General features: G+C 37.6%; 2 protein-coding genes and 1 long non-coding RNA gene across 10 annotated transcripts in view; 2 read left to right on the top strand and 1 right to left on the bottom strand.

The window, feature by feature from the left end:
- The window catches only part of LOC108619677 (uncharacterized), a 38,478-nt gene that overhangs the window by 6,776 nt on the left and 11,303 nt on the right, over window positions 1-20,399 (bottom strand). The window contains exons 1-4 of one of the 8 annotated variants that reach the window (XM_089473250.1): window positions 16,909-17,120; window positions 16,399-16,790; window positions 5,530-6,182; window positions 50-1,266 (exon numbers count right to left, since the gene is read on the bottom strand). In XM_089473250.1, coding sequence (XP_089329376.1) covers window positions 50-1,266; window positions 5,530-5,661 — 1,349 coding nt within the window. In that variant the 5' untranslated portion in view covers window positions 5,662-6,182; window positions 16,399-16,790; window positions 16,909-17,120. Of the gene's footprint in view, window positions 1-49; window positions 1,267-5,529; window positions 6,210-16,398; window positions 17,121-20,399 lie in introns of those variants that run through there. The other 7 variants (XM_089473251.1, XM_089473253.1, XM_089473249.1 and 4 more) reach the window with 7 other exon arrangements.
- Window positions 6,181-9,526, top strand: LOC149267897 (uncharacterized). Its single transcript, XR_016270874.1, has 2 exons — window positions 6,181-8,018; window positions 8,801-9,526. It is a non-coding gene; the product is annotated as an uncharacterized LOC149267897 (long non-coding RNA).
- LOC108619716 (uncharacterized) lies at window positions 17,958-20,273 on the top strand. Its single transcript, XM_018016455.2, has one exon. The coding sequence runs from the start codon at window positions 18,508-18,510 to the stop codon at window positions 19,540-19,542; it is 1,035 nt and encodes a 344-aa protein (XP_017871944.1). The 5' UTR covers window positions 17,958-18,507; the 3' UTR covers window positions 19,543-20,273.

Below are 20,399 nucleotides of genomic sequence, written 5' to 3'. Positions count from 1 at the left end.
AGACATTAGGATCGAATGCTGGCAAGGATTCAATTCATTCTTCACTTACGTCTGATTGCGTCGCTTCTTGACGCAACGGCCGCGTCGTATGTGCTTCTCGAGAAAACGCTTGTAGAAATAGGTCTTGCGGCAGTTGGTGCACTCGTAGACGGGTCCCGGTGTCCCGTGCACGCTCTGCATGTGCGCCTTGAGTATCTGCTTCATCTCGAAGCTGTGGTAGCAGTGCGGACACTGAAAGCCTTGTGCGCCGCCAGCCGCCGCGGCAGCGGCAGCAGCCGCAGCAACGGCCGCAGCAGCGGCCGCTGCATGAACACCGCCATCGGCAGAGGCGGCGGCGGCAACAGCGGCTGCGGCGGCAGCAGCAGAAGCGACTCCTCCATTGAGCAGACCAGCTGCTGCATCGTTGTCGCTGCCCGTTAGCATTGTTGGGTCTGGATCGGAGGGCGTGATTAGTTCGATTTCTGGTATCAATGGCAGCGACATCGCCTCATCATCCTCGTCGTCCTCCTCCTCGTCGCCATCGTCCGCGCCGGCCAGATTATGATGGCCGTTGCCATTGGGGAACTTATTCATGCTCCGCTGCATATACTCCTGCATCAGGCGTATCGAATTGAAGGGCAATTGCTCTGGCATTTCGTTGTCCTCGTGCGACGACAGCGGCAATGGCTCATCCTGCTCATCCAGCTGCAGCTGCTGCTCCAGTTCCTCGCCATGCTCCTGCTGCCGCTGCTCGTGCTCGTGCTCGTGCTCCTGCTCCAGCTCCAGTTCGTGCGCCTCTGATAGCTGCTGCTCCATCTGATGCCCATTGCTCTTGGCGTGTCCATTCTGTGTGCTCGCATTGCCAGCAGCATCCTCGGCCAGGGCATTCGCGCCGCCCTCCTCATCCTCTTCGTTGCCATTATCCTCCTCCTCCTCCTCGTCATCATCGTCGGAGCTGCTGTTGCTGCTGCTGCTACCGCTGCTGCTACCGCTGCTGCTGCCGCTGTTGCTGCCGCTGCTGCTGTTGCTGTGGCTACGGCTGTGACTGTTGCTGTTGCTGTTGCTCTTAGTCTGCCCGCCAGCAGCAGCCGCAGCAGCGCCATCTGCGACCGCTGCCTCCACCTCGCTCCTCGGCTCGCCCGTCTGCCCCTCGATCTTCTTGATCAGCAGCTGCTGACGATAGAAGTTGTCGGCATCCTCGCACTTCTTCTTGAACAGGCACGCCGAGATCGCCGTCTTGGCACAGCTCACACACACCTGCTGCGGCAAGGTGTCATTCTTGGAGATCTGAAAATGGAAGGGGATTCCAATAAATATATTTGCACATTCAGCAATATCTATCCATTCAAAGGTTAGTAAACTCTACGGGTCTCTGGGTTCCATTGCCTAAGCTCAGGGAATTACTTTATCAGATTAGATTTCTATAGACTGATATCTGAATTAGTTCAATAAGAACATCCTCCTAGTTACACCCAAGATATGTGTGGAAGGTAGACAGAGAAAACGACCAACCTGGCAAAAACTATTAGAAGAGAAATACTACAAAAAGTGCTTAGAGGACAGTCTGTGATTTTTAAGGCAGCAGCACTGAGAGGCCCCTTTAAAAAGATTTTAAATTCCAACAATGAGAGCATTAGAATTAAATACTAAATACAAAAAATACAGCGAGTAAAACATAAATAAGAATACGACTACAAACAAAACAAATATTTATGGTACAATATAAAAACTTCGAGTAGTACTACTAAAAAATATTAACATGTTCTAATTACTAATCATTATTGACCAATTATACTTAGAAGCAGCAACCAAAATAAATTAAATTAAAACACAATGATAAAAAAAAAAAAAAAAAAAAAAAAAGTTTTAACTTTTAAATTAAATCTATAATGAATATCGCAAGAAATATTGCTAAAATAATATACTAAAACGAATGCTTTGTAAAAATACTAATAGCAAAATTTTAGTACCAAAATTACTAATAATATTTAAATATGAATGATACTGGAATACGAATACCGAAATAAAAAATAATAATAATATAGCAAAAAATAAAATTAAAAAAAAAAAAAAAAAAAAAAAAAAAAAAAAAAACTAATGATATTAAAACTCTTCTAAAATACAAATGCTACTTTTAAAATAGCTAGTAAAAATGCTGATTATCACATTGTAAGAGCAGAATAAATTTTTGAACTCTATTTGTCAAGATTAAAAGATTTTATTTCTTAAATAAAAAAATAAACATAAATATGTATGTAGTATATCCTAAACAAATTATGCGACTATATATGTATATCCATATTACTATATATACATATGTATATAAATATATTGTACCTTTTTATGTAGATTTTCTTTTTTTTATACATTTTTATTTTTGGTATTTACGCATTTTATGATTTTACTTTACGAGCTTTTTCTTTTTTGTTTAATATAATTTTGGGTCGACGAACTAAATCACAATCAATTTGTAAAGCCAAAGGAACAATAGACCAAAAATAGAAGAAAAAAAAAAAATCATGAAAATAATAAAGAAGGAAAGAAACAGAAAACGTCTCAACAGGTTTTGTCTGTGTGCGTGTGTGTGTGTGTATTTATTATTTAATGAACAAAATAGAAATAATAGAGGATAGCTAGATAGAGGTATGTAGGTAGGGGCAGCGGTAGAGTCAATGGTAGAAGTAGATAGGTACATATAATCATGTTCGTTAAACAGAAACCTTGGTATGGAAAAACTGTTTTATTTACACAAGAATTAGCAGAGCTACAAAAATAAATACCAACACACACAAAGAATACTCAAGCATGCATATATATGCATGTATGTGTGTGTGTGTGTGTGTATTCATTTAAAGTATAATAAATGCGATCTGCTTTGCCGTCTTATATTTCATAATGAAAGAAATATAAATGCAAAGCAAATGAATAAAACTGAATAATTTATAATAAATAACAAAGCAAAGAGAGAGAGAGAGATAGAAAAAGCAAGACTAAGCCGCTCTCAAATTGAACCAGCCAGAAAACCAGAAAATCATTTCACATTCAGGAAAAATTACAAGCAACAAATAAATTGAATGTAACAAAAAAAAAAACAAAAACAAAAACAACAACAACAAAAATACATGAATGGAATGGAATGAAATGAAATAAAATCAAAGCAGCGCTCGCAGCGCAAAGCAAGCGAAGTCTATAACGACAACAACAACAAAGACGACGACAGCGACGACGTCGTCGGCGTTGAGGTGCGAAGCAGAGTGAGAGGAACAAGAGTTCCCGTCGTTGTCGCAGCTCGCAGTTCCGTCAGCTGCGTCCCGCCCCCTTTTTGGGTGGCAAAGGGGCCAACGAACGTCTAAGCCGACTCTACTACAAACTAAGTGAATGAGTGAGTGCCGCATGCCGAGAGCGCGGCGCGAGCGAGATGGCAATGGGCCAAAGCCGAACAGCGGAGAGCGCTGAGCGCAGTTTTGAGCGCGCGAGAGCGCAGATGCGAGAAGCAATAACAACAACACAACAAACGCAGCGCAGCAGCAGCAGCACAAAATTGTAAAAGAAAAATTTATGGAATTAAACCAAACATATGAATTATACATTCACATGTGTGTGTGTATGCAAGTATGTGCATGTGTGTGTGTGTGAGAGACGTCAAACAAAAGAAGAAAAATTTATATGCATGTGTGTGTATTTATAAGCATACAAGCATAAGCAGCAATTGAAACGGTAAATTATTTTACAAAAGCAGCAAACGAAAGAAAACTAAACACAAGAAACAGAAGAAATTCCACTTAAAAAAATAAAAAATAAAATAAATTATGAATAAAAATACAAACATATGTATGTATGTATGTATAAGATTCCATGGCTAAGAGCTGTATTCACCCTAAATTGTATATTGTCTGTATGTATGTGTGTATATAGATATGAATATAGTATATATAATACATAAATATATGTATATGTTTATAATACCAAAAACTAACCGAGCTGAAACTGATCCAAAGAAACAAACAAACAGAAAAAAGAATTACGAAAAAAAATAAACAGACAAAAGCAAACGAAACGAAACGCTTTTTTTTCTGCTGCTGCTGCTGTTGTTTTTATTTAATGTCAGTTACTGTGAAAAGATAAAAAAATGCTGTGAATTGTGGCTATTCTATGAAATATGTTAATACATCAGTGTGGAGGCTATATAATAGATATATAAATATATATATTCATATACATACATATATACATTTATAGACTCTATACAGTTGTATCCGTTAAGTGCAAAGAACACCTAAATAGCTAGCTCAACTTGTTGAATCAGTTTATTTGTTCATTTGAACATTGCTGGCTCAGGTTGTGAAATCGGTTCATTTGGTCATTGCTAGCTCAACTCGTAAAATCAGTTATTTGATCATTGCTAACTCCACCTGTGGAATCAGTTCATTTTTCATTTAACCACTGCTATCTAAACTTGCGGAATCAGTTCATTTGTTCATAACTATATTAGTTCATTGGTTAGCATTTGCTATTTCGTACATTGACTCATCAATTTGAAAGCTAATAAATTTAATACATGCTTATGAACTCGTTTATGAACTAGTTTATGAACTAGTTCAACTGAACTAATGATATATAAATTTATATGTATTTAAAAATAACATTATAATATAGTATTCTACCATTAGTTGCTCTATCAATTCATTTTATGAGTCAGTTTCAATGAACTAATTCAGATATACTAACTACGCAAATCAATTTGTAGAATATAAGATGAATTGTGCTTTTAAGTATTAAATATTGATGTTAAATTGAACTAGTTCGCATTAAATAACCTAACACATTTGTTACTTAATTGAACCATAAATGTATTTTGTAACCTTGATTTTAAATTAGTTGCTCTATTGAACTAGCTCTAACGAACCCAGAAATCAAATTCAAAAATTCAATTGTAGAATGATGACATATTTTAAAATAGTTTTGTTTACTTATTTATTCTCCATGTATTACTTTGAGTTATTTAAATTCTATAGATAAAATTCTTAAAAAAAAAAAAAAAAAAAAAAAAAAAAAAAAAAAATTGTTTATTTTATTCTTTATTGTGTTCATCAAATTCTATTAGATTCCATTCCATGTATATATATATATATCATAGCAAATCTACTAGATATCATGAAAAACTTTCATGACTTTCGCAATCTGAGTTTCCTAATTATATTTTTATGTAATTTGAACTCGTATCAAGTAAATCTTTTCTTTTTTTCTCTTTTGAGATACTAGTAGTAGTTTCAATTCTGTGCCTCGCATTTCGTGATAAAAATAACAACGGAAACTGAATAAAAAAAAACCTTGAACTCGAATTAAATGAATTTATTTTAATATTGAAGAAATTAGTGGAAACAGCTGAAGATTTTTCTACACGAACAACAAAGTTCATGAACAGAATCCAAAGACGAGGGCCGCTAATATAGTTCTAGTAGCATATCTGATTGGAAACCTTGCAGATCTATGCTAAAATACAGTCTGTTTATGTACGATAGGTCGAGTATACGATAGAGTTTTCCTTACCTTAACATCAGCCAATGTTGTGATCTTTTGCCAAAGGGAATCCTCGCCGAATATGGAAATCATTTGCATGGAGTTTGTGTGCGATGTAATGCAAATGCGACATAATTGCGGATTGCATATCTCGGCGTCCATTTTGATGTTGTATCAAGAGATCAGGATGTGCGGTTGGAATTGTTGTCGAAGATGTAGCCCTGGTCGTGATGCGTCGTTGTGGAATGGAAATTGGAATTTGAATTGGATTTGGATTTGGATTTGGAAACGGAATCGTAGCCGAAGCTGGAATTGTTGTAGCTGAAACAGCAGTCAGAGTTGGAGATGGAGGCGTGAGAGCAGCCAGCCGGCCAGCCAGCCAGCTGCATGCCAGTTCTGCTCCTCTCTAGCGTCGCACTGCCGTTATTTATCCACGCTCACGCTGCGGCGACGACATTGGACTTCAAAGCGAAACAGCCGAAAAACGAACAACAACAAATTCAACAAGTGGCTACCGAATTCGCCGTACAGACAAAAGTGTTTTGGCGAAATGTTTGCAGCGTTTTTCCTTTGGTCGAACTTTTGTATATTAATAGTTTTTTTTTTTTATTATTATTCTTTTGCTTATATTGGAAAAGACGACGGAAAACGTTGACGCGGTTGAAGTGGCGGCGATTTGGGTACTGAAATGGAATACAGAGAACAAGAAACTATTTATTAATAATGAGAGAGTCGGAGAAATATAAAAAATACATACGAACAAAAAACAAACGTAGACGAAAACTAAATAAATAAAAGTAAGAAAAGAAACAACAAGAGAGGAAAAAATTGAAATTCAAGAAAATAAAAACACGCACACAATAAACACACACACATACGCACACAGCAGGCAAACAAGCTATCCCCTGCCCCTTCTTTGTCACCTTCGAGCGCAACCCAATCTATATATGAGACTCGAGCATTTTTATTATTGTGTAGATTCCAAAAACAACAACAACAACAACAAACGGTAATACAATTCTTACTGTCGTAGCTACACACACACACACTTACATGCATACGAACTTGATACACACACACGCACACAGTCGCAAACGAAAATAAAATTACACAAAAGAAAACAAGTCAAAACTAAAAAAAAAAAAAAAACTAAACTTAAAAACATGCACACACACATGCCCACAAAGATACACGCACACACAGACAGTGAGAAGCGAACAAATAAATAATAGCAAAAATCGTAACGAAACGAAATAATAAAATAAACTCTATGAGCCGGATGACTGCTACTAAAGGCACGAATGCAAGGGGGTGAGACGTTTGCGAGAGCTGAGGTGAGGTGAGGTTAACCGCCACAGAAACTACAACACGATAAATTCATGTTCTCTCGCGCTCACTCGCGCGCTCTCCTACTCTCTTAATCAAATCTATGTGTGCGTGCGTGTGTGTGTGTGTGTGTGTGCTTAAAAGGGTAAGCAAGGACGGCCAAAGGGAGAACTCAAGTCGGTGGTGGTGCTGCTGGTGGGAGTATGAGTGTAAGACACAGAGAGATAGAAAATGAGAAGAGATAGAGAAGGAGCAGTGGGCTGGGCTGCGGGTGTTGCTGCACAGAAAAACTACGCAAAATGCCAAGGGCTTTGCATCCTGAGAAGTAAAGACAAGCAAACATCTGCATATTACTTGAGAGCGAGTACCACTTTTTTATGTAGCTGAAGCGAAAAAGGAATCAGCTAAAAGTCGTCACATACAAACATACACACTCACGCACACATACATACGTGCATGTAATTTATGCACGACAGACAAGAGATAAAGCGCTAAGCTTTACAAATACCAATGCAACAAAGATATGCTGGAAATAAAATATAATATACATAAATATGAAATACTAATATAAAAATACTTCGATGTAAATGCTAATTACACGGTAAATTCAGAGCTTGCACAAATTGCACTAAAAATGGCACAAATAAAAATGCACACTTACAGCACCTAATCAAATGAACACAATGATCAACACTGAAATGCCAATGCAAGTTTTCCAATGGAGCGAGGAATGTGAAATTCCTGAACCAGTTCCAGAATGACGACAACGCGCTTCTTGTGCTATTCAAATGATGGAAATCAAGCGAAACACAAAAAACAACAACAACCAAATGGCAAAGTAAAATTTCGATGGGATCCCACTGAGTAGTAGAAGACGACGACGATGAAGAAGAAGGAAATCATAAGATCTAGAAACTGCAGTCAGTCTCGCAAATAGAAACAAGAAATAAGAACATGCAATAACTACGCAAACGCTTACAGCGACTCTTACATACACATCTGCACATGCACACACACACACACACACACAAGCTCACAGTTGTAGTTAGAGACACCAGCAACGACCTGGAAACTGGAACTGAAAACCCAACCAATTTGCAATACATATTTGTACGAGCGAGTACTCGTACGTACGGACAATTCCCGTCTCCATGTCTTTTTCTTCTTGCCTGAATATAACTACAATAATATCTGTATGTATGTCCACACGTTAGTATACTAACAAACATAACTATGTACATGTACGGAATATCTGTATAATTTATAAAGACACTCAAACACACACATACATACAGACAGGCATTTATACATTCATAACTACATGTGTATGTGCATGTGTGTATGATTTTATATGCCCTGCCCGCATATGGAACGTTCAATCGGTAACCTCCCCTTCCTCCCTTTCCCTCTTCCCCTTGCTGCCCCGCACCTTATTCCAGCCATTAGCATTCATTGTGTTGTCCAAGAGTCGACTCTGCAAGCTCTTTTGTTTAGAGTTTAAAATAAAATTAAATAAATTGAAACCATAGTAAAGAAAAACAGCAATGGCAACAGTAATGAATACAACGTTAACGTCAACAACATCAACGTCAACGCCAACGTCGATGCCGATGCTGACGCCGATGTCGACGTCGACGTCGTCGTTAATGTTAAAGTCGCTCGCGGTTTACATATGAGGAAATATTACATTTTATAACAAACATACAAAATGCATGAGCATGGATAATGAAAGAGTAAGAGCGGCAGCAACAGCAGCAGAGCAGCGCAGCAGCTATTGCCGGCATACAGTAAGAGCTAAGAGCGCACAACCGAAGAGAGAGACGAAAGCCTGACTGCTACTAAATAGTAATGGCAGAAAAGTCAAGAAACTCAACATTTGTCTCTTCTTCTTGTTGTTGTTGCTATTTTCTGTTCCTGTTGGCCCATTCGTTGCTTTAGTTATTTTTGTTTTTTTTTTTTTTTTTTTTTTTTTCAGTGTGCTAAAGTCGTAGTCCAAGTCGCAGCCAAAGTGCCCAACGGACAACTATTAAAGAAAAACAACAACAACAACAACGAGACGATGAAAAACAAATACACGCTACTTACACTTACTAGCCATACATAACTACAATACATATGCATCTCTCCATATCTCTCGCTCTATCTTTCTCTCTCGCTCTCATTCTCTCTCTCCCGCTCTGCCTTGCTTACTCGCTGTGTAGCGCACGTACATTTAATACTTAACTCAACCTCTTGTGTCGTCGCCATCGTCGTAGTTGGTCTGTGTGCTTTAACTTTGTTTTTTTTTTTTTTTTTTTATTTTATTTATTTTTTTTTTATTTAGCTATTGTACAGTTCCACAGAAAATTTATACAACGCACGGACGGTGAGCGGCTGCGAAGACACAAAGGATGGGTGGGGGAGGAGAGGGGGCGAAAAGCAATGGTACGTACAATTTAATATTTGTGTGAGCATATTTGCGGACACGAACACACACACATAGACCAAATGTAAGAGAGTGAGAAAGAGAGAGAGAGCAACAGCGCTGAAGACTTGAGGAACACACATCGCAAAGAACGAAGACGAAGTTGGCGCACTGATAGATTTACACACACACACACATGCCGTGGCTTATACTCGCATACATGCATATGTGTGCCTTTGTATGTGTGCGCACTAGATAAATTCTAAACGCTGTCGTTGACTTAGAAAGTATCTATTGTACCCTGTAACCATAAAATGCGCAAAAATTGAGTACAATAAAATTGTGCAAATGTAGGAAAAGGAATGCAAGAAGCATAAAGATGTGAATACGCACATACAGACACAATGAGTGAGAGGGTCGCTTCCAATTGGAAATTAGCATAAATTGGAATTATGCAGAAATTTAGAATTTTAATTTCAAACTTCGCAGAAAAAGTTTGTTTGTTATTCTTGGTGTTTTTGCTTCATTCTTTAATTACATTTTGGCTTAAAAATAGAAATATAAAAGAATTTATGAAAAACAAAATTCTATGGGCAGAACATCACATATTTTAAATAGAAAACTAATGAGAATGGGTATTGCGCGGTTCCAATTGGAAAATACTAGTTCAAAGTGGATACATTTTGAATAAACTAGTTGGAAATATTATATGCAGATTTTTAAATATTATATAATCAAGGTACAACATAATTATATGCATTTGCATATGTATATTATAACTAACACCATGTAACTCTATGGTTATAATTATTATAACTAACTTCATGTCAGATTTCTATGTATGTATGTATATATGTATATATTGTACCATTGAAGCTAAACCTTTCCGATCTTTTCGACATGTGCGTGGTAATTTACAAACTCACGACAATGAGCACACAATCTGTATGATAATTCACATCTACTTGCTATAACAATGGATCCGGAAGAGCAGCTAAACAGCTATATATGTATATACATATCTTTATATATATGTATGTATGTTTATTATAAGATGAGGTTTCTGAAGATACGGCGCAAAGCCAACAAAAAGAAATTGAGCGACAGAGAGAGCGCGCGCGAGCGAGAGAGAGGGAGAGGGAGAGAATTGGTAATTCAAACAAATTATAATAATGCACCTGTGTTTATCCATATGATTTTATATTTTAATTAAATGATTTTCACCATAATCCTAAGAATGCATACTAAATAGCCAAACAGTCCAAAATCGTTCAACATGTGGAAAAACTAGTATTTTATATAACAAAATCAAATCACAGCGCTTTTCAAAGTATTCCAAATAAAATTGTTGTTAATTTTGAAGACTGTTTTCATTTGTTGACTATGCGAAGACTTTGTGCCTTTTCGTGATTTTTTACTTGTAGCTCTTTAACTAATACGCAGGTGTTTTGTTTTTATTGATAAACTTAATTAAATAGTGAATGCAGCTGTGTTTAAATTTTTGATGTTTTCACTCGATAGATAAGTTATATTCGGACCCAAATCAAGAAATTGTTGCTGTTCGAACACATTTTTTGTTTACTGCAGTCGAATGACTTTAAAGTGCTTAAGCTCTGGTAAGCAAAGTGGTTCGATCTATCGAAATGTTGACTCAATAGTGCACATCATTCAGATCTCACATAACTGTATAAAAAACGGAGTTGACTTTAAAATAATGTAAACACGTATTTGGAGATATCTCTGTATATACAAATATGTCTACATCTGTATATTCAAGTATCCAATATAAAGATATCTCTATATATACGAATATGTATATCAGTATCAAATAGACAAGAAAAACCTACGCATGTTATTGAAAGATAAAATTTTTGCACCGTAAGCAATATGCTCTATAAACATACATACATACATATACATATGTATATCTAAACATCTACAATATTTGTATACGTATTGAATGATATTTAATCGCCTGATTGGTGCCACTTGCACCAAATTGTGTAAACATTTTCCGCGTAGTACATAAGGTAACAGAATATACAAAAATAAGTAACGGCTTCTGCTTCGCGAACAAAATTATTGCGAAATTCACAGAAATCGAAAATGGATATATCCACAAATGCAAATTGAATAATGGGAATTAGAGAAAGGAACAGACGGCCAGAAGGAGAGCGATACAGTGAAACAGAACGAGAGAGCTGCATAAACACAAAGATACACACATACGTACACATGCATATGCATATGCATATGTATGTGCGTGTATATAGATTAATATCGTGTACCTAAGTTGGGGGCAAAGGAATGCGCTAAAGCAAGTCGCAAAAATAAACAACTGCCGATAATGACGATTATGATAAATCCAACGATAATGATGATGATGCCCACGTAGAGGATGTGAGCAAGGCAAGGCAAGGCAAGGCACATCAAATGGGATGAAGTAGAAGTAGCAGCAAATGAAGAAGAAGAAGCATTAGTTAAAGTTGCACAAAGAAAAGAAAACAAGTAAGAAAGCTCTAGTCGAGACTGCTCGACTACGAGATCCCCTGAACCCTTGGAGCAATAGATATTTCAATAACAATAACACACATACACAAACACATACACACACATACAAAAACACATACACACACAAGCACCCACGCATAAACACGCATGGGCTGCAGTGTGCGCTTACTATGAGAACTTAATTGTTTAATAACTTTTTTTATGGACGTACGATCTTCATGAAACTTTCAGATTATGATTATAACATGGATATGCATGTAATTGCCAAAGCACAAGTCTCTAGTATTTGAAATACGCTTTTTACAAAAGTGAGGGTGAGGGGGTGAATTTAAGGGTGGGGGGTAAATTTTAACAAAAACCGAAATTGTATAAATAGCATATAAGCATACATTAAAAATTTGGAGACTCTAGCAATAAAGGTGTAGAAGATATAATTTTATAACTGGTTTTCGATAAGGTTTTTTATCGATAAAAAAAGATCGGGATGAGTTATCGAATTTTAATGATAAACTTGATATGCGCGCTGTAATTACGGACATTTTAAAAAAAATTTGAAGTCTCTAGCTCTTATATCTTCTGAAATCGACGCGTTCATACATACGGACAGACGGACAGACGGACAGACAGACGGACAGGGCCAAATCAACTCAGCTCGTCACCCTGATCAAGAATATATATACTTTGTGGGGTCTGCCACGCCTCCTTCTCCCTGTTACATACATTTCAACAAAACCATTATACCCTGATTTCCCATTGAAAATGGGTTCAGGGTATAAAAACAACAAAAACACAAAAAGCAAAGCAAAGAGGGACTAACAAAATACCCTATAAGATCTAAATCTATATTGTGTTTGTATGAAATGAAAATATCAATTAATAATAAATATTACTGAAGAATCATATGGAACTAAATAAATAAATAAATAATCAGAAATATACACAATATTAAGATATATAATTATATATTGTATATATTTCTGATTATACATATTTTAAATTTTCAAATTTCATTTATTGATGTATTAAGTGCTACATTTATTACTGAAAAATCAATCATATATTTTACTTTAATATCAATATCAATACATATCAATAAATTTACTATCACAAATCTGAGCAAACAAACTAAAATCCCAAAGTCAATGTACCCCATTCCTTGACTCGGGTAAGAAACTGGGTATGCGAAATTGAAAGAAACAAGCTAAGATGCGTGTGGGCGGTGGGTGTGTGTGCTCAAAGGAAGGTAGAAGACTCAAGGAGAGCGCTGCAGGAACACGCAAATGTGGTAAAGCGTCAGAGCGAGACGCAAGACAAAGTTGAAAGAAAAGGAATGAAAAAAACCAAAACTAGACAAAAACTTGGCAATGGCAACGGCAACAGCAGTAAAGATAAGCGCACAGAGCGACAACTCAGAAGTGAGAAGTTGGAGCTAAGAACTGGGAACTGAGAACTGAAAACTGGGAACAGAATAAAGCGCATAAAAAGCAAAGCAACAACAAAAGCATTCGCATAGACGAGTTTGTGTTCTGAAGGCGAAGAGAGGGGGGACGGTAATCGAAGAGAGCGAGCGTACGATTGGTGGAGAGGGGCGGGCAACAGTCCAGGCAGCGCCATAAATGATGCCAAACCAGCAAGTCCTCTCACCTATGTTGCTATATATGTATGTATGTATGAATGCAACTGTTTGTGTGTATATGTATAAGTGCTTGGCTTTGTATAACTCTACACCCAGTTCTCAGCCCCATCAACATCATCATTATAATCATCATCATCGTCATCGTCTTCGTCATCTTCAACATCATTAATGCAACGCAATGCAAAGTTTTAAACCGCAAGCAAAAGCATTCGCATTCGCATTCGCACTCGCACAAGTCGCAACACGAATGCCCTTCCAGGCAGTACCCACAACAACAACAACAATAACAACAATAATGTCGAAAACATACATAGAAAGTCAAAAGAAGATAGAAGAAAACAAAACACATTTGATGCTTTATCTAAGAAATTATTACTTTATTTGCTGCAGTTCGTTCTTAGCGAGAGCGGGAGCGGCAGCGGCAGCGGGACCAAACGCAGAGCGCAACTAAAAGAGACTTGGCGCAAAGAAAAGAGAGCGCAAGAGTGTAATAAATGCAATTACCGCATGGGTTTGTATGTGTGTGTGTGCGAGTGCATGAGCCTGGCTGTCTGCATCGCTCTCTGTTTCTATGTGTCAGTGTCTTTCTGCACTAGTATTTGTGCAAGTTTTATAATTTTTCTCTAGTTATTTATGTTGTTGTTGTTGTAATGCTACCTTTGGTGTATACTCTTCTGAGCTACGAGTGTGTACAATCACTTTGACATGCACGCTGATAAGCTATGTATGTATAGAGAAAAAGTTACTTAGATCTTATCTCATATTTATTTTCTTTATTTTCATAACAAACTAAATATAAATACATTTTTTTTATTTTTATTTTTTTTGTTTTAATAAAAATTATTTTTAGTGTACCTGGGCTTCGTTGTGATGCGTTATTGCTATGGCTCCTACTATGACTACTTCTTTTTCCTTTTCTTCTACTTGTTATTTTATGCGTTCACAAAACTTGAGAAGCAAAAACAAAAACAAACGACATTTTCTGTATACGCGCCGCCGTCGCCGTTGCTGTCGCCGTCTCAGTTGCCGCCGCAGTCACTGTCAGCGTTGCTGTTTGTTTGAATGCGCCCACCCGCCCCCTGCCCTACCGACAAGCCAACTTAGTTGAGCCGTTTTTGCAGCGCTGCTGCTGCTGCTGCACTTACTGTTGTTGTTTTATACGTTTTCTTACACATATTTTTCTTTCTTTTTTTTTCATATGCATTTTGATATGCGTGTGCGAGTCGACGATGTTTTTTTTTTCGTCTATGTATGTATGTGTGTGTGTATATGCATACGTATATGTGTGTGTGCTCGCCTCGGATCAAATTTGTTGAATTGTTTATTTAGTACACTGTCGTTGCTGTTGTTGCGTATATTTTTTTCAGTTATTGTTATTATCGTTAGTTGCAGTTGCATTGCGCTCTCAACGTTTGCTTTGCTCGTTCGCTCTCACCCGCTCATTCGTGCACATTCCGTCAATTTGCCGTCTCTTTCATTTTTGGTATTTGTAAATTACATAAATTGTCTTGGACTATAAATTACGGGAAGATTATTATGGATTGCTGCTATGGCTATGTATGCATGTGTGCGTGTGAGTGAGTGTGTGAGTATGCATGTTTGTGAATGTATGCATGTGCATAGGTAGTTGCCGTTGTTGTTGGCTTTAGCTTGGTTCGGTTTTGGTTTCGTTTTGAAGCGAACGCAATAACCACAACAACAACAACAACAACAATGTATTTTTTATGCTTTTATAGAGATCTGCATTTAATGATACTCTGTTACATCTATGTATGTATGTATGCTGGTATGCATGTGTACGTGTGCATTTGTGAGGCAGAGTCTGGAAATGGATATGGTTATGTTAAATAGCAAGTTTTGCATGTGTCGTAAAATGCCAAGCGATATTTTTTGCCGCTGCTGGCAGCCAGACAAAGGCAGGGCAAAGGATCATTAAAAGATGCTGAAAATGCCTTTGAGCGTGCGCCTTTTACAGCGGCTGCACTCTTATCGGCCCAACTAGATTTGCAATTGGGATGACAGCGCAGACCTAAAACAGAAGGAAAGAAAAGCCACAATAGCAAAAGGTAATCTTATTAAATCTGTCTCTTTCGCCCTCACACTTGCATTCCAATGGATTCCAATTACTGGCATTAGATATGCGCTGACAGCTGCGCCTGATTAATCGATTATATTAATCGATGCATATGCCTAGCCTAAATGTCAATATGCCTGTGTGTGTGTGTGTGTGTGTGTGTGTGTGTGTGTGTGTGTGTGTGTGTGTGAGCATGTGTGTGTGTGTGTGCTCGTTAGATTTAAAGACGTGACAAAATGGCGCAATGTAAGAAAGTTATTAGCTACAAGAAGCATGAAAATGCGAGGTCATTAAACTGAAACAAGACTCAAAAAAGAAATGCAAAAAAAAGAAGAGAGAAAATGCGAAAAATATAAGAGCTGGCAGAATTGTATATCAAATTGAATCGCAATTGAAAATTTACAGCAATTATTAAACTTAATTAAATTTATACATACATGCATATGCATTTCTATCTCTTTCCCTCTCTCTCTCTTTTTCTCCCTGGGTGTATAAATATCTATGAGAACAATAAATAAAAACATGCACACACACAGAAAAAAAAAAAATTCTCTTGGCATTATCAACGTAATCTCTGCCGCAAGCTAAATCACAAACAAACCCACACACACACACACACGCAATGATTTAACGTAACTATTCCAGTGGCTCAGCTCAAGTGAGCATAGTTAATGGCAAACAACAATAAGAACTAGCGAAAGAGACAGAAAGATACAAATACGACAGGCGGCAGCAGCAGCAACAGCACATACACAAACTCACGCACACATACATACAAACGATGGCAGTAATAATAACAATAAATAAATTGAAGAGTTAAACTAATAACGAAATATGCACACACTCACACAGACAGGCAGTTATATCTATAGCTCAATATAGTGTTTGTATGTAAAGTAAACGTAACACACACATATACAAGCGCGCATATATTAAATACATACATACCTTTATTTAGTCGAAATTGCTATTTATTTTCTTCTACTACTACTTTGCCGTGCCTATGCTGCTGCCGCTGCCGACGCTGCTGCTGGTACTATTGTTGTTGTTGTTATTGTTATTATTATTATTAGTTGTATTGTTGTTGCCGCTGCTGCTGCTACTTCTCCGTTTCTTTTTACTTATTAGTTTTTCACACAAGCAGAGAATCAAATTGGAATGTGTAAAGTTGCCTTTTATTGTTCATGTTCGTTTCGTATTGTATTTATGTATGTGTGTATGTATGCATTTATTGATATTCATATATTAAAATTTATGTTATATGCCATATTTCTTTAAGGTGCTTACATAAATTTTGTTGAATTTGTTCTTTTCATTAATAATTTCTACATTTTTTGCACCTGCACTTTGCCGAATTTCACATTTTGTTTGCAATCAAAAAAAAAAAAAAAATAAATAAATAACAGTAAAAAAAAAACATTGATTTTATTTAAATAAATATATTTAATAAACACGAACTTGTCACTAATGAATGAATGAATGAATGAATTTTCACAATTCGCATTGACAAACGGTTTTAAACACAATTCAAAAAAATGCGCTGTTGCTGATTACAGTTATGTTCAGTTGTTTTGAAGTCAATTTACGCAAACTGCGACGCAGCGCAGCGCTAAACATAAGACGTCCGCTCACGGCAAATATCTGACAAGACAAAACAAAAGAATCAAAAATAAAAAAACCCAACACCAAAAACATCAGCACATGACATATGCATTGACAAGGTGGAACGTTGCCCTAAGCAGTTAAGCAGCGCGCTCTGAGAGTGCGAAGCATGTGCAGATAGTGACGTCACGATTGCTAAGCCGACGAGTAACATATGAAAAAAAGGCAAACAGCATGCTAATGTCCACACTTATTTTCTTAGTTTTTCTCAACAATAAATGGTGTATACCGGTAGCTATAAAATTTAACTATAAATAATTTTATTGACAATACATGTGGCTTGTGACGTCAACGCAGCAACTTGCTCTTGGGGTACCTATCCATTAAAAATACTGCTACGAACTTTACATGTTAGCGCATTCTTACAGCACTTACATGTTAAGTCCGTTTAAGCTCAGTTGGTGATGTTTACACCACAAAATATGTATATCGATATATAAGTAATGCTCGATTCGATACGATACCGCACCAGCGATAGTAAATTTTAACACTTTTATGTTAAAAATAATTAATTTGTGAAAATTGAAAGTTTTACAAAAGATATTAAACAAATAACTTAAATTTAAGATATGCAGTGCAAAATGTAAAAAAAAAAATATATATATATATTTTTAGAAAATTTAATAAAGCCAACAAGTAAGATGATTAAATGTATGCATAGATGATGTTCTTATAATTAAATTATAATTTCCATAATAATAAATGTTTAAGAATCATTATAAAAGTGTAATTCTCCATAACTGATTATAAATATATTTGAAAATATTTGTTATCGATTTGTGTTTACAATTACAGCCCTGTGTGTGTTGCTCTGCAACCGTGCCGGCTATCTTTTGACAATTGGAATAAAGCAGTGCCGCTCGCCCCGCAACACCTTTAACAAGCAACATACGCCAACAACTGGAAGTCAGCGTTGAGCATAACAGAGCCAAAATGAGTAAACAGCACTTCCATGCGAATTATTTGGTGCATGCGTGTTCGTCGGTGTGTGCGTGTATATCGTGGAAATTGTGACTTCCAATCAGAATTTGGAAGTTTCTTTTTTTCCATATTGATTAGTTATATGTCGCTTTTGTTGTTTACTCGCCACATTGTTTTTTCGAGCCGTCTTTGCAACTTGTGTGTGTGTGTGTATTGCGCGCGCGAAAAAAAAAATACGCAAAAAAAATAAATTTTAGAAAATACAGCAAAACAGAGTGTTGGAGAGAAGGGCGAGAGAGAGAGAGAGCGGAACTCAGCGATACGGCAAGCGAGAGCGAGAGAGAAAGACGGAGCCAACAAGCGAGAGAGTGCGTGTGCGGAGGAGGAAGAGGAAATTACACAAAAATTTTTGGGCGCCATCAAAGATATATCTACATATATACATTTGCCATCGACAATTAAACACCCTCTCCGATGTCCGCGGGTGTGGGTGGCGGCGGAGGCAGCATTACCACAGATCATCATAGCCGTTTATACTTCCTCAACTCGCCGACGGCGCCGCTGACGGCACGCGATTCGTTCTTCATAAAGCCGGAATATCTCAGCTATGAGAATCCCATGCATCATCTATACCCAAGCAATCGAGGCTTAATTGAGTACAATAATTATACGACAGTTGCGGCCGCTGCTGCGGCGAGTGCGAGTACAGGTGTTGCTGCTGCTGCAGCTGCTGCAGCGGCTGCTGCTGCTGTTAACACCAACAACAGTGGTAACAACAACAGTAACGGGAACAACAACAACGGTGGCAACAACAGCGGCGCCAACAATAACTCCGCCAGCGGCAACAATTCAGCCAGCAGCAACAACAACGCCAACAGCAACGCCCGCAATAGCGGCGGCGGCAGCGGCACTGACAACAGCTTCCAGCAGCATACACAACAGCAACAGCATACAGCACAGCAGCAACATCCTCCGCAACAGCATCCGCAGCAGCAGCAACAACAACATCCACAACAGCAGCAACAACATCCACAGCAACAGCAACAACATCCACAGCAGCAGCAACAGCAGCAGCAGCCGCATCCATTGCATCAGCATTTGTCCACCGGCCTCGTTGTCACCGGCGTCGCACTTGGCCACCAATCGTCGCGGGCTCAGAAGGCGGCACGGCGGCGCAGCAACGAATCGATTGAGGCACGGGAACGGCGTCTGGAACGGAACGCGGCGAGAATGCGGGACAAACGATCGAAGGAATCGGAAGCGGAATATCGCCTGCGTTTGGCCAAAAATGCGGAGGCGAATCGTGTACGCAGGCAAAACGAAAACGAAGTACAAAGAACTTTAAGACTGATGAAGAATGCCGCCCGTCAGCGTTTGCGGCGCGCCAGCGAATCAAGTGACGAGCGCAAGAAGCGCCTGGCCAAGGCAGCTGAACGGATGCGCGTCTCCAGGGCCAGTGCGCCCAAGGTGATTAAACCGCCGCTCGAGGATCGCCTTAAGGGCTATTAAAAACAAAAAAGAGCAAATCTACACAGAGCCCAATTAGACATCCAATCAGACAAACTAACAAACACACACACACACACACACACATGCATGTGCCTGGCGCGTTACTCCAATCAGAGCGCAACATTGGAAGCTTGTGAAGCGGGCTTCAGCAAGTAAAGTGCACACACATCCATAAACACAAACAGAAACACACACAGAATCTAATCAAATGGTATCTAATCAGAAATGTGCAAGCAAACACACACGCCAAAAAAAAAAGAAGTAGCAGTAGCTGCAGCATGCAGAAGAAAGCATATGAAGAAGCAGTAGCAGAAGCAATCAGAAGAAGAAGAAGCACATATGCATAGCTACATACTATGTATGTATATGCTGTTATGCATGTGTTTACGTGTGTGTATGAGCAGAGCAGCACGAGCAAAGAATATAGGAAGGAAACAGAATTATATATACATACATATATATAAATATATACACCAACAACAACAAATAACAGCTATAAATAATATATATATATATATATATATATTGTATACATAAAAAACAAATGGAAACAACATATAACATTGACATAGAAATGACTTTAAAAAAAAGGAGAAAAAGAAGAAAAAAATTAATAAGTAAATTGAGCAGAAGAGGAAAAAACAGCCGCATAAAATTTAAATATAAATAATATATATATATATATATATATATATATATATATATATATATACATATATAAAAGAAGAAAACCATAATATTAAAAAGAAATGAAGGAAAAAACGAGGCACTTTTTTTGGCAGCAAAAATAAGTGTGAGAAATTTTTTTTTTATAAGTTAACATTAACAAAACAACAACAAAAATGAAGTAAAAGAAT

Source organism: Drosophila arizonae, chromosome X (assembly GCF_054131065.1).
Source record: "Drosophila arizonae isolate 15081-1271.41 chromosome X, UAZ_ARI_1.0, whole genome shotgun sequence".
Lineage (NCBI taxonomy): Eukaryota > Metazoa > Arthropoda > Insecta > Diptera > Drosophilidae > Drosophila > Drosophila arizonae.
Note: the sequence above shows the minus strand (reverse complement) of the source record. Positions and strands in the feature narration are given on the sequence as shown.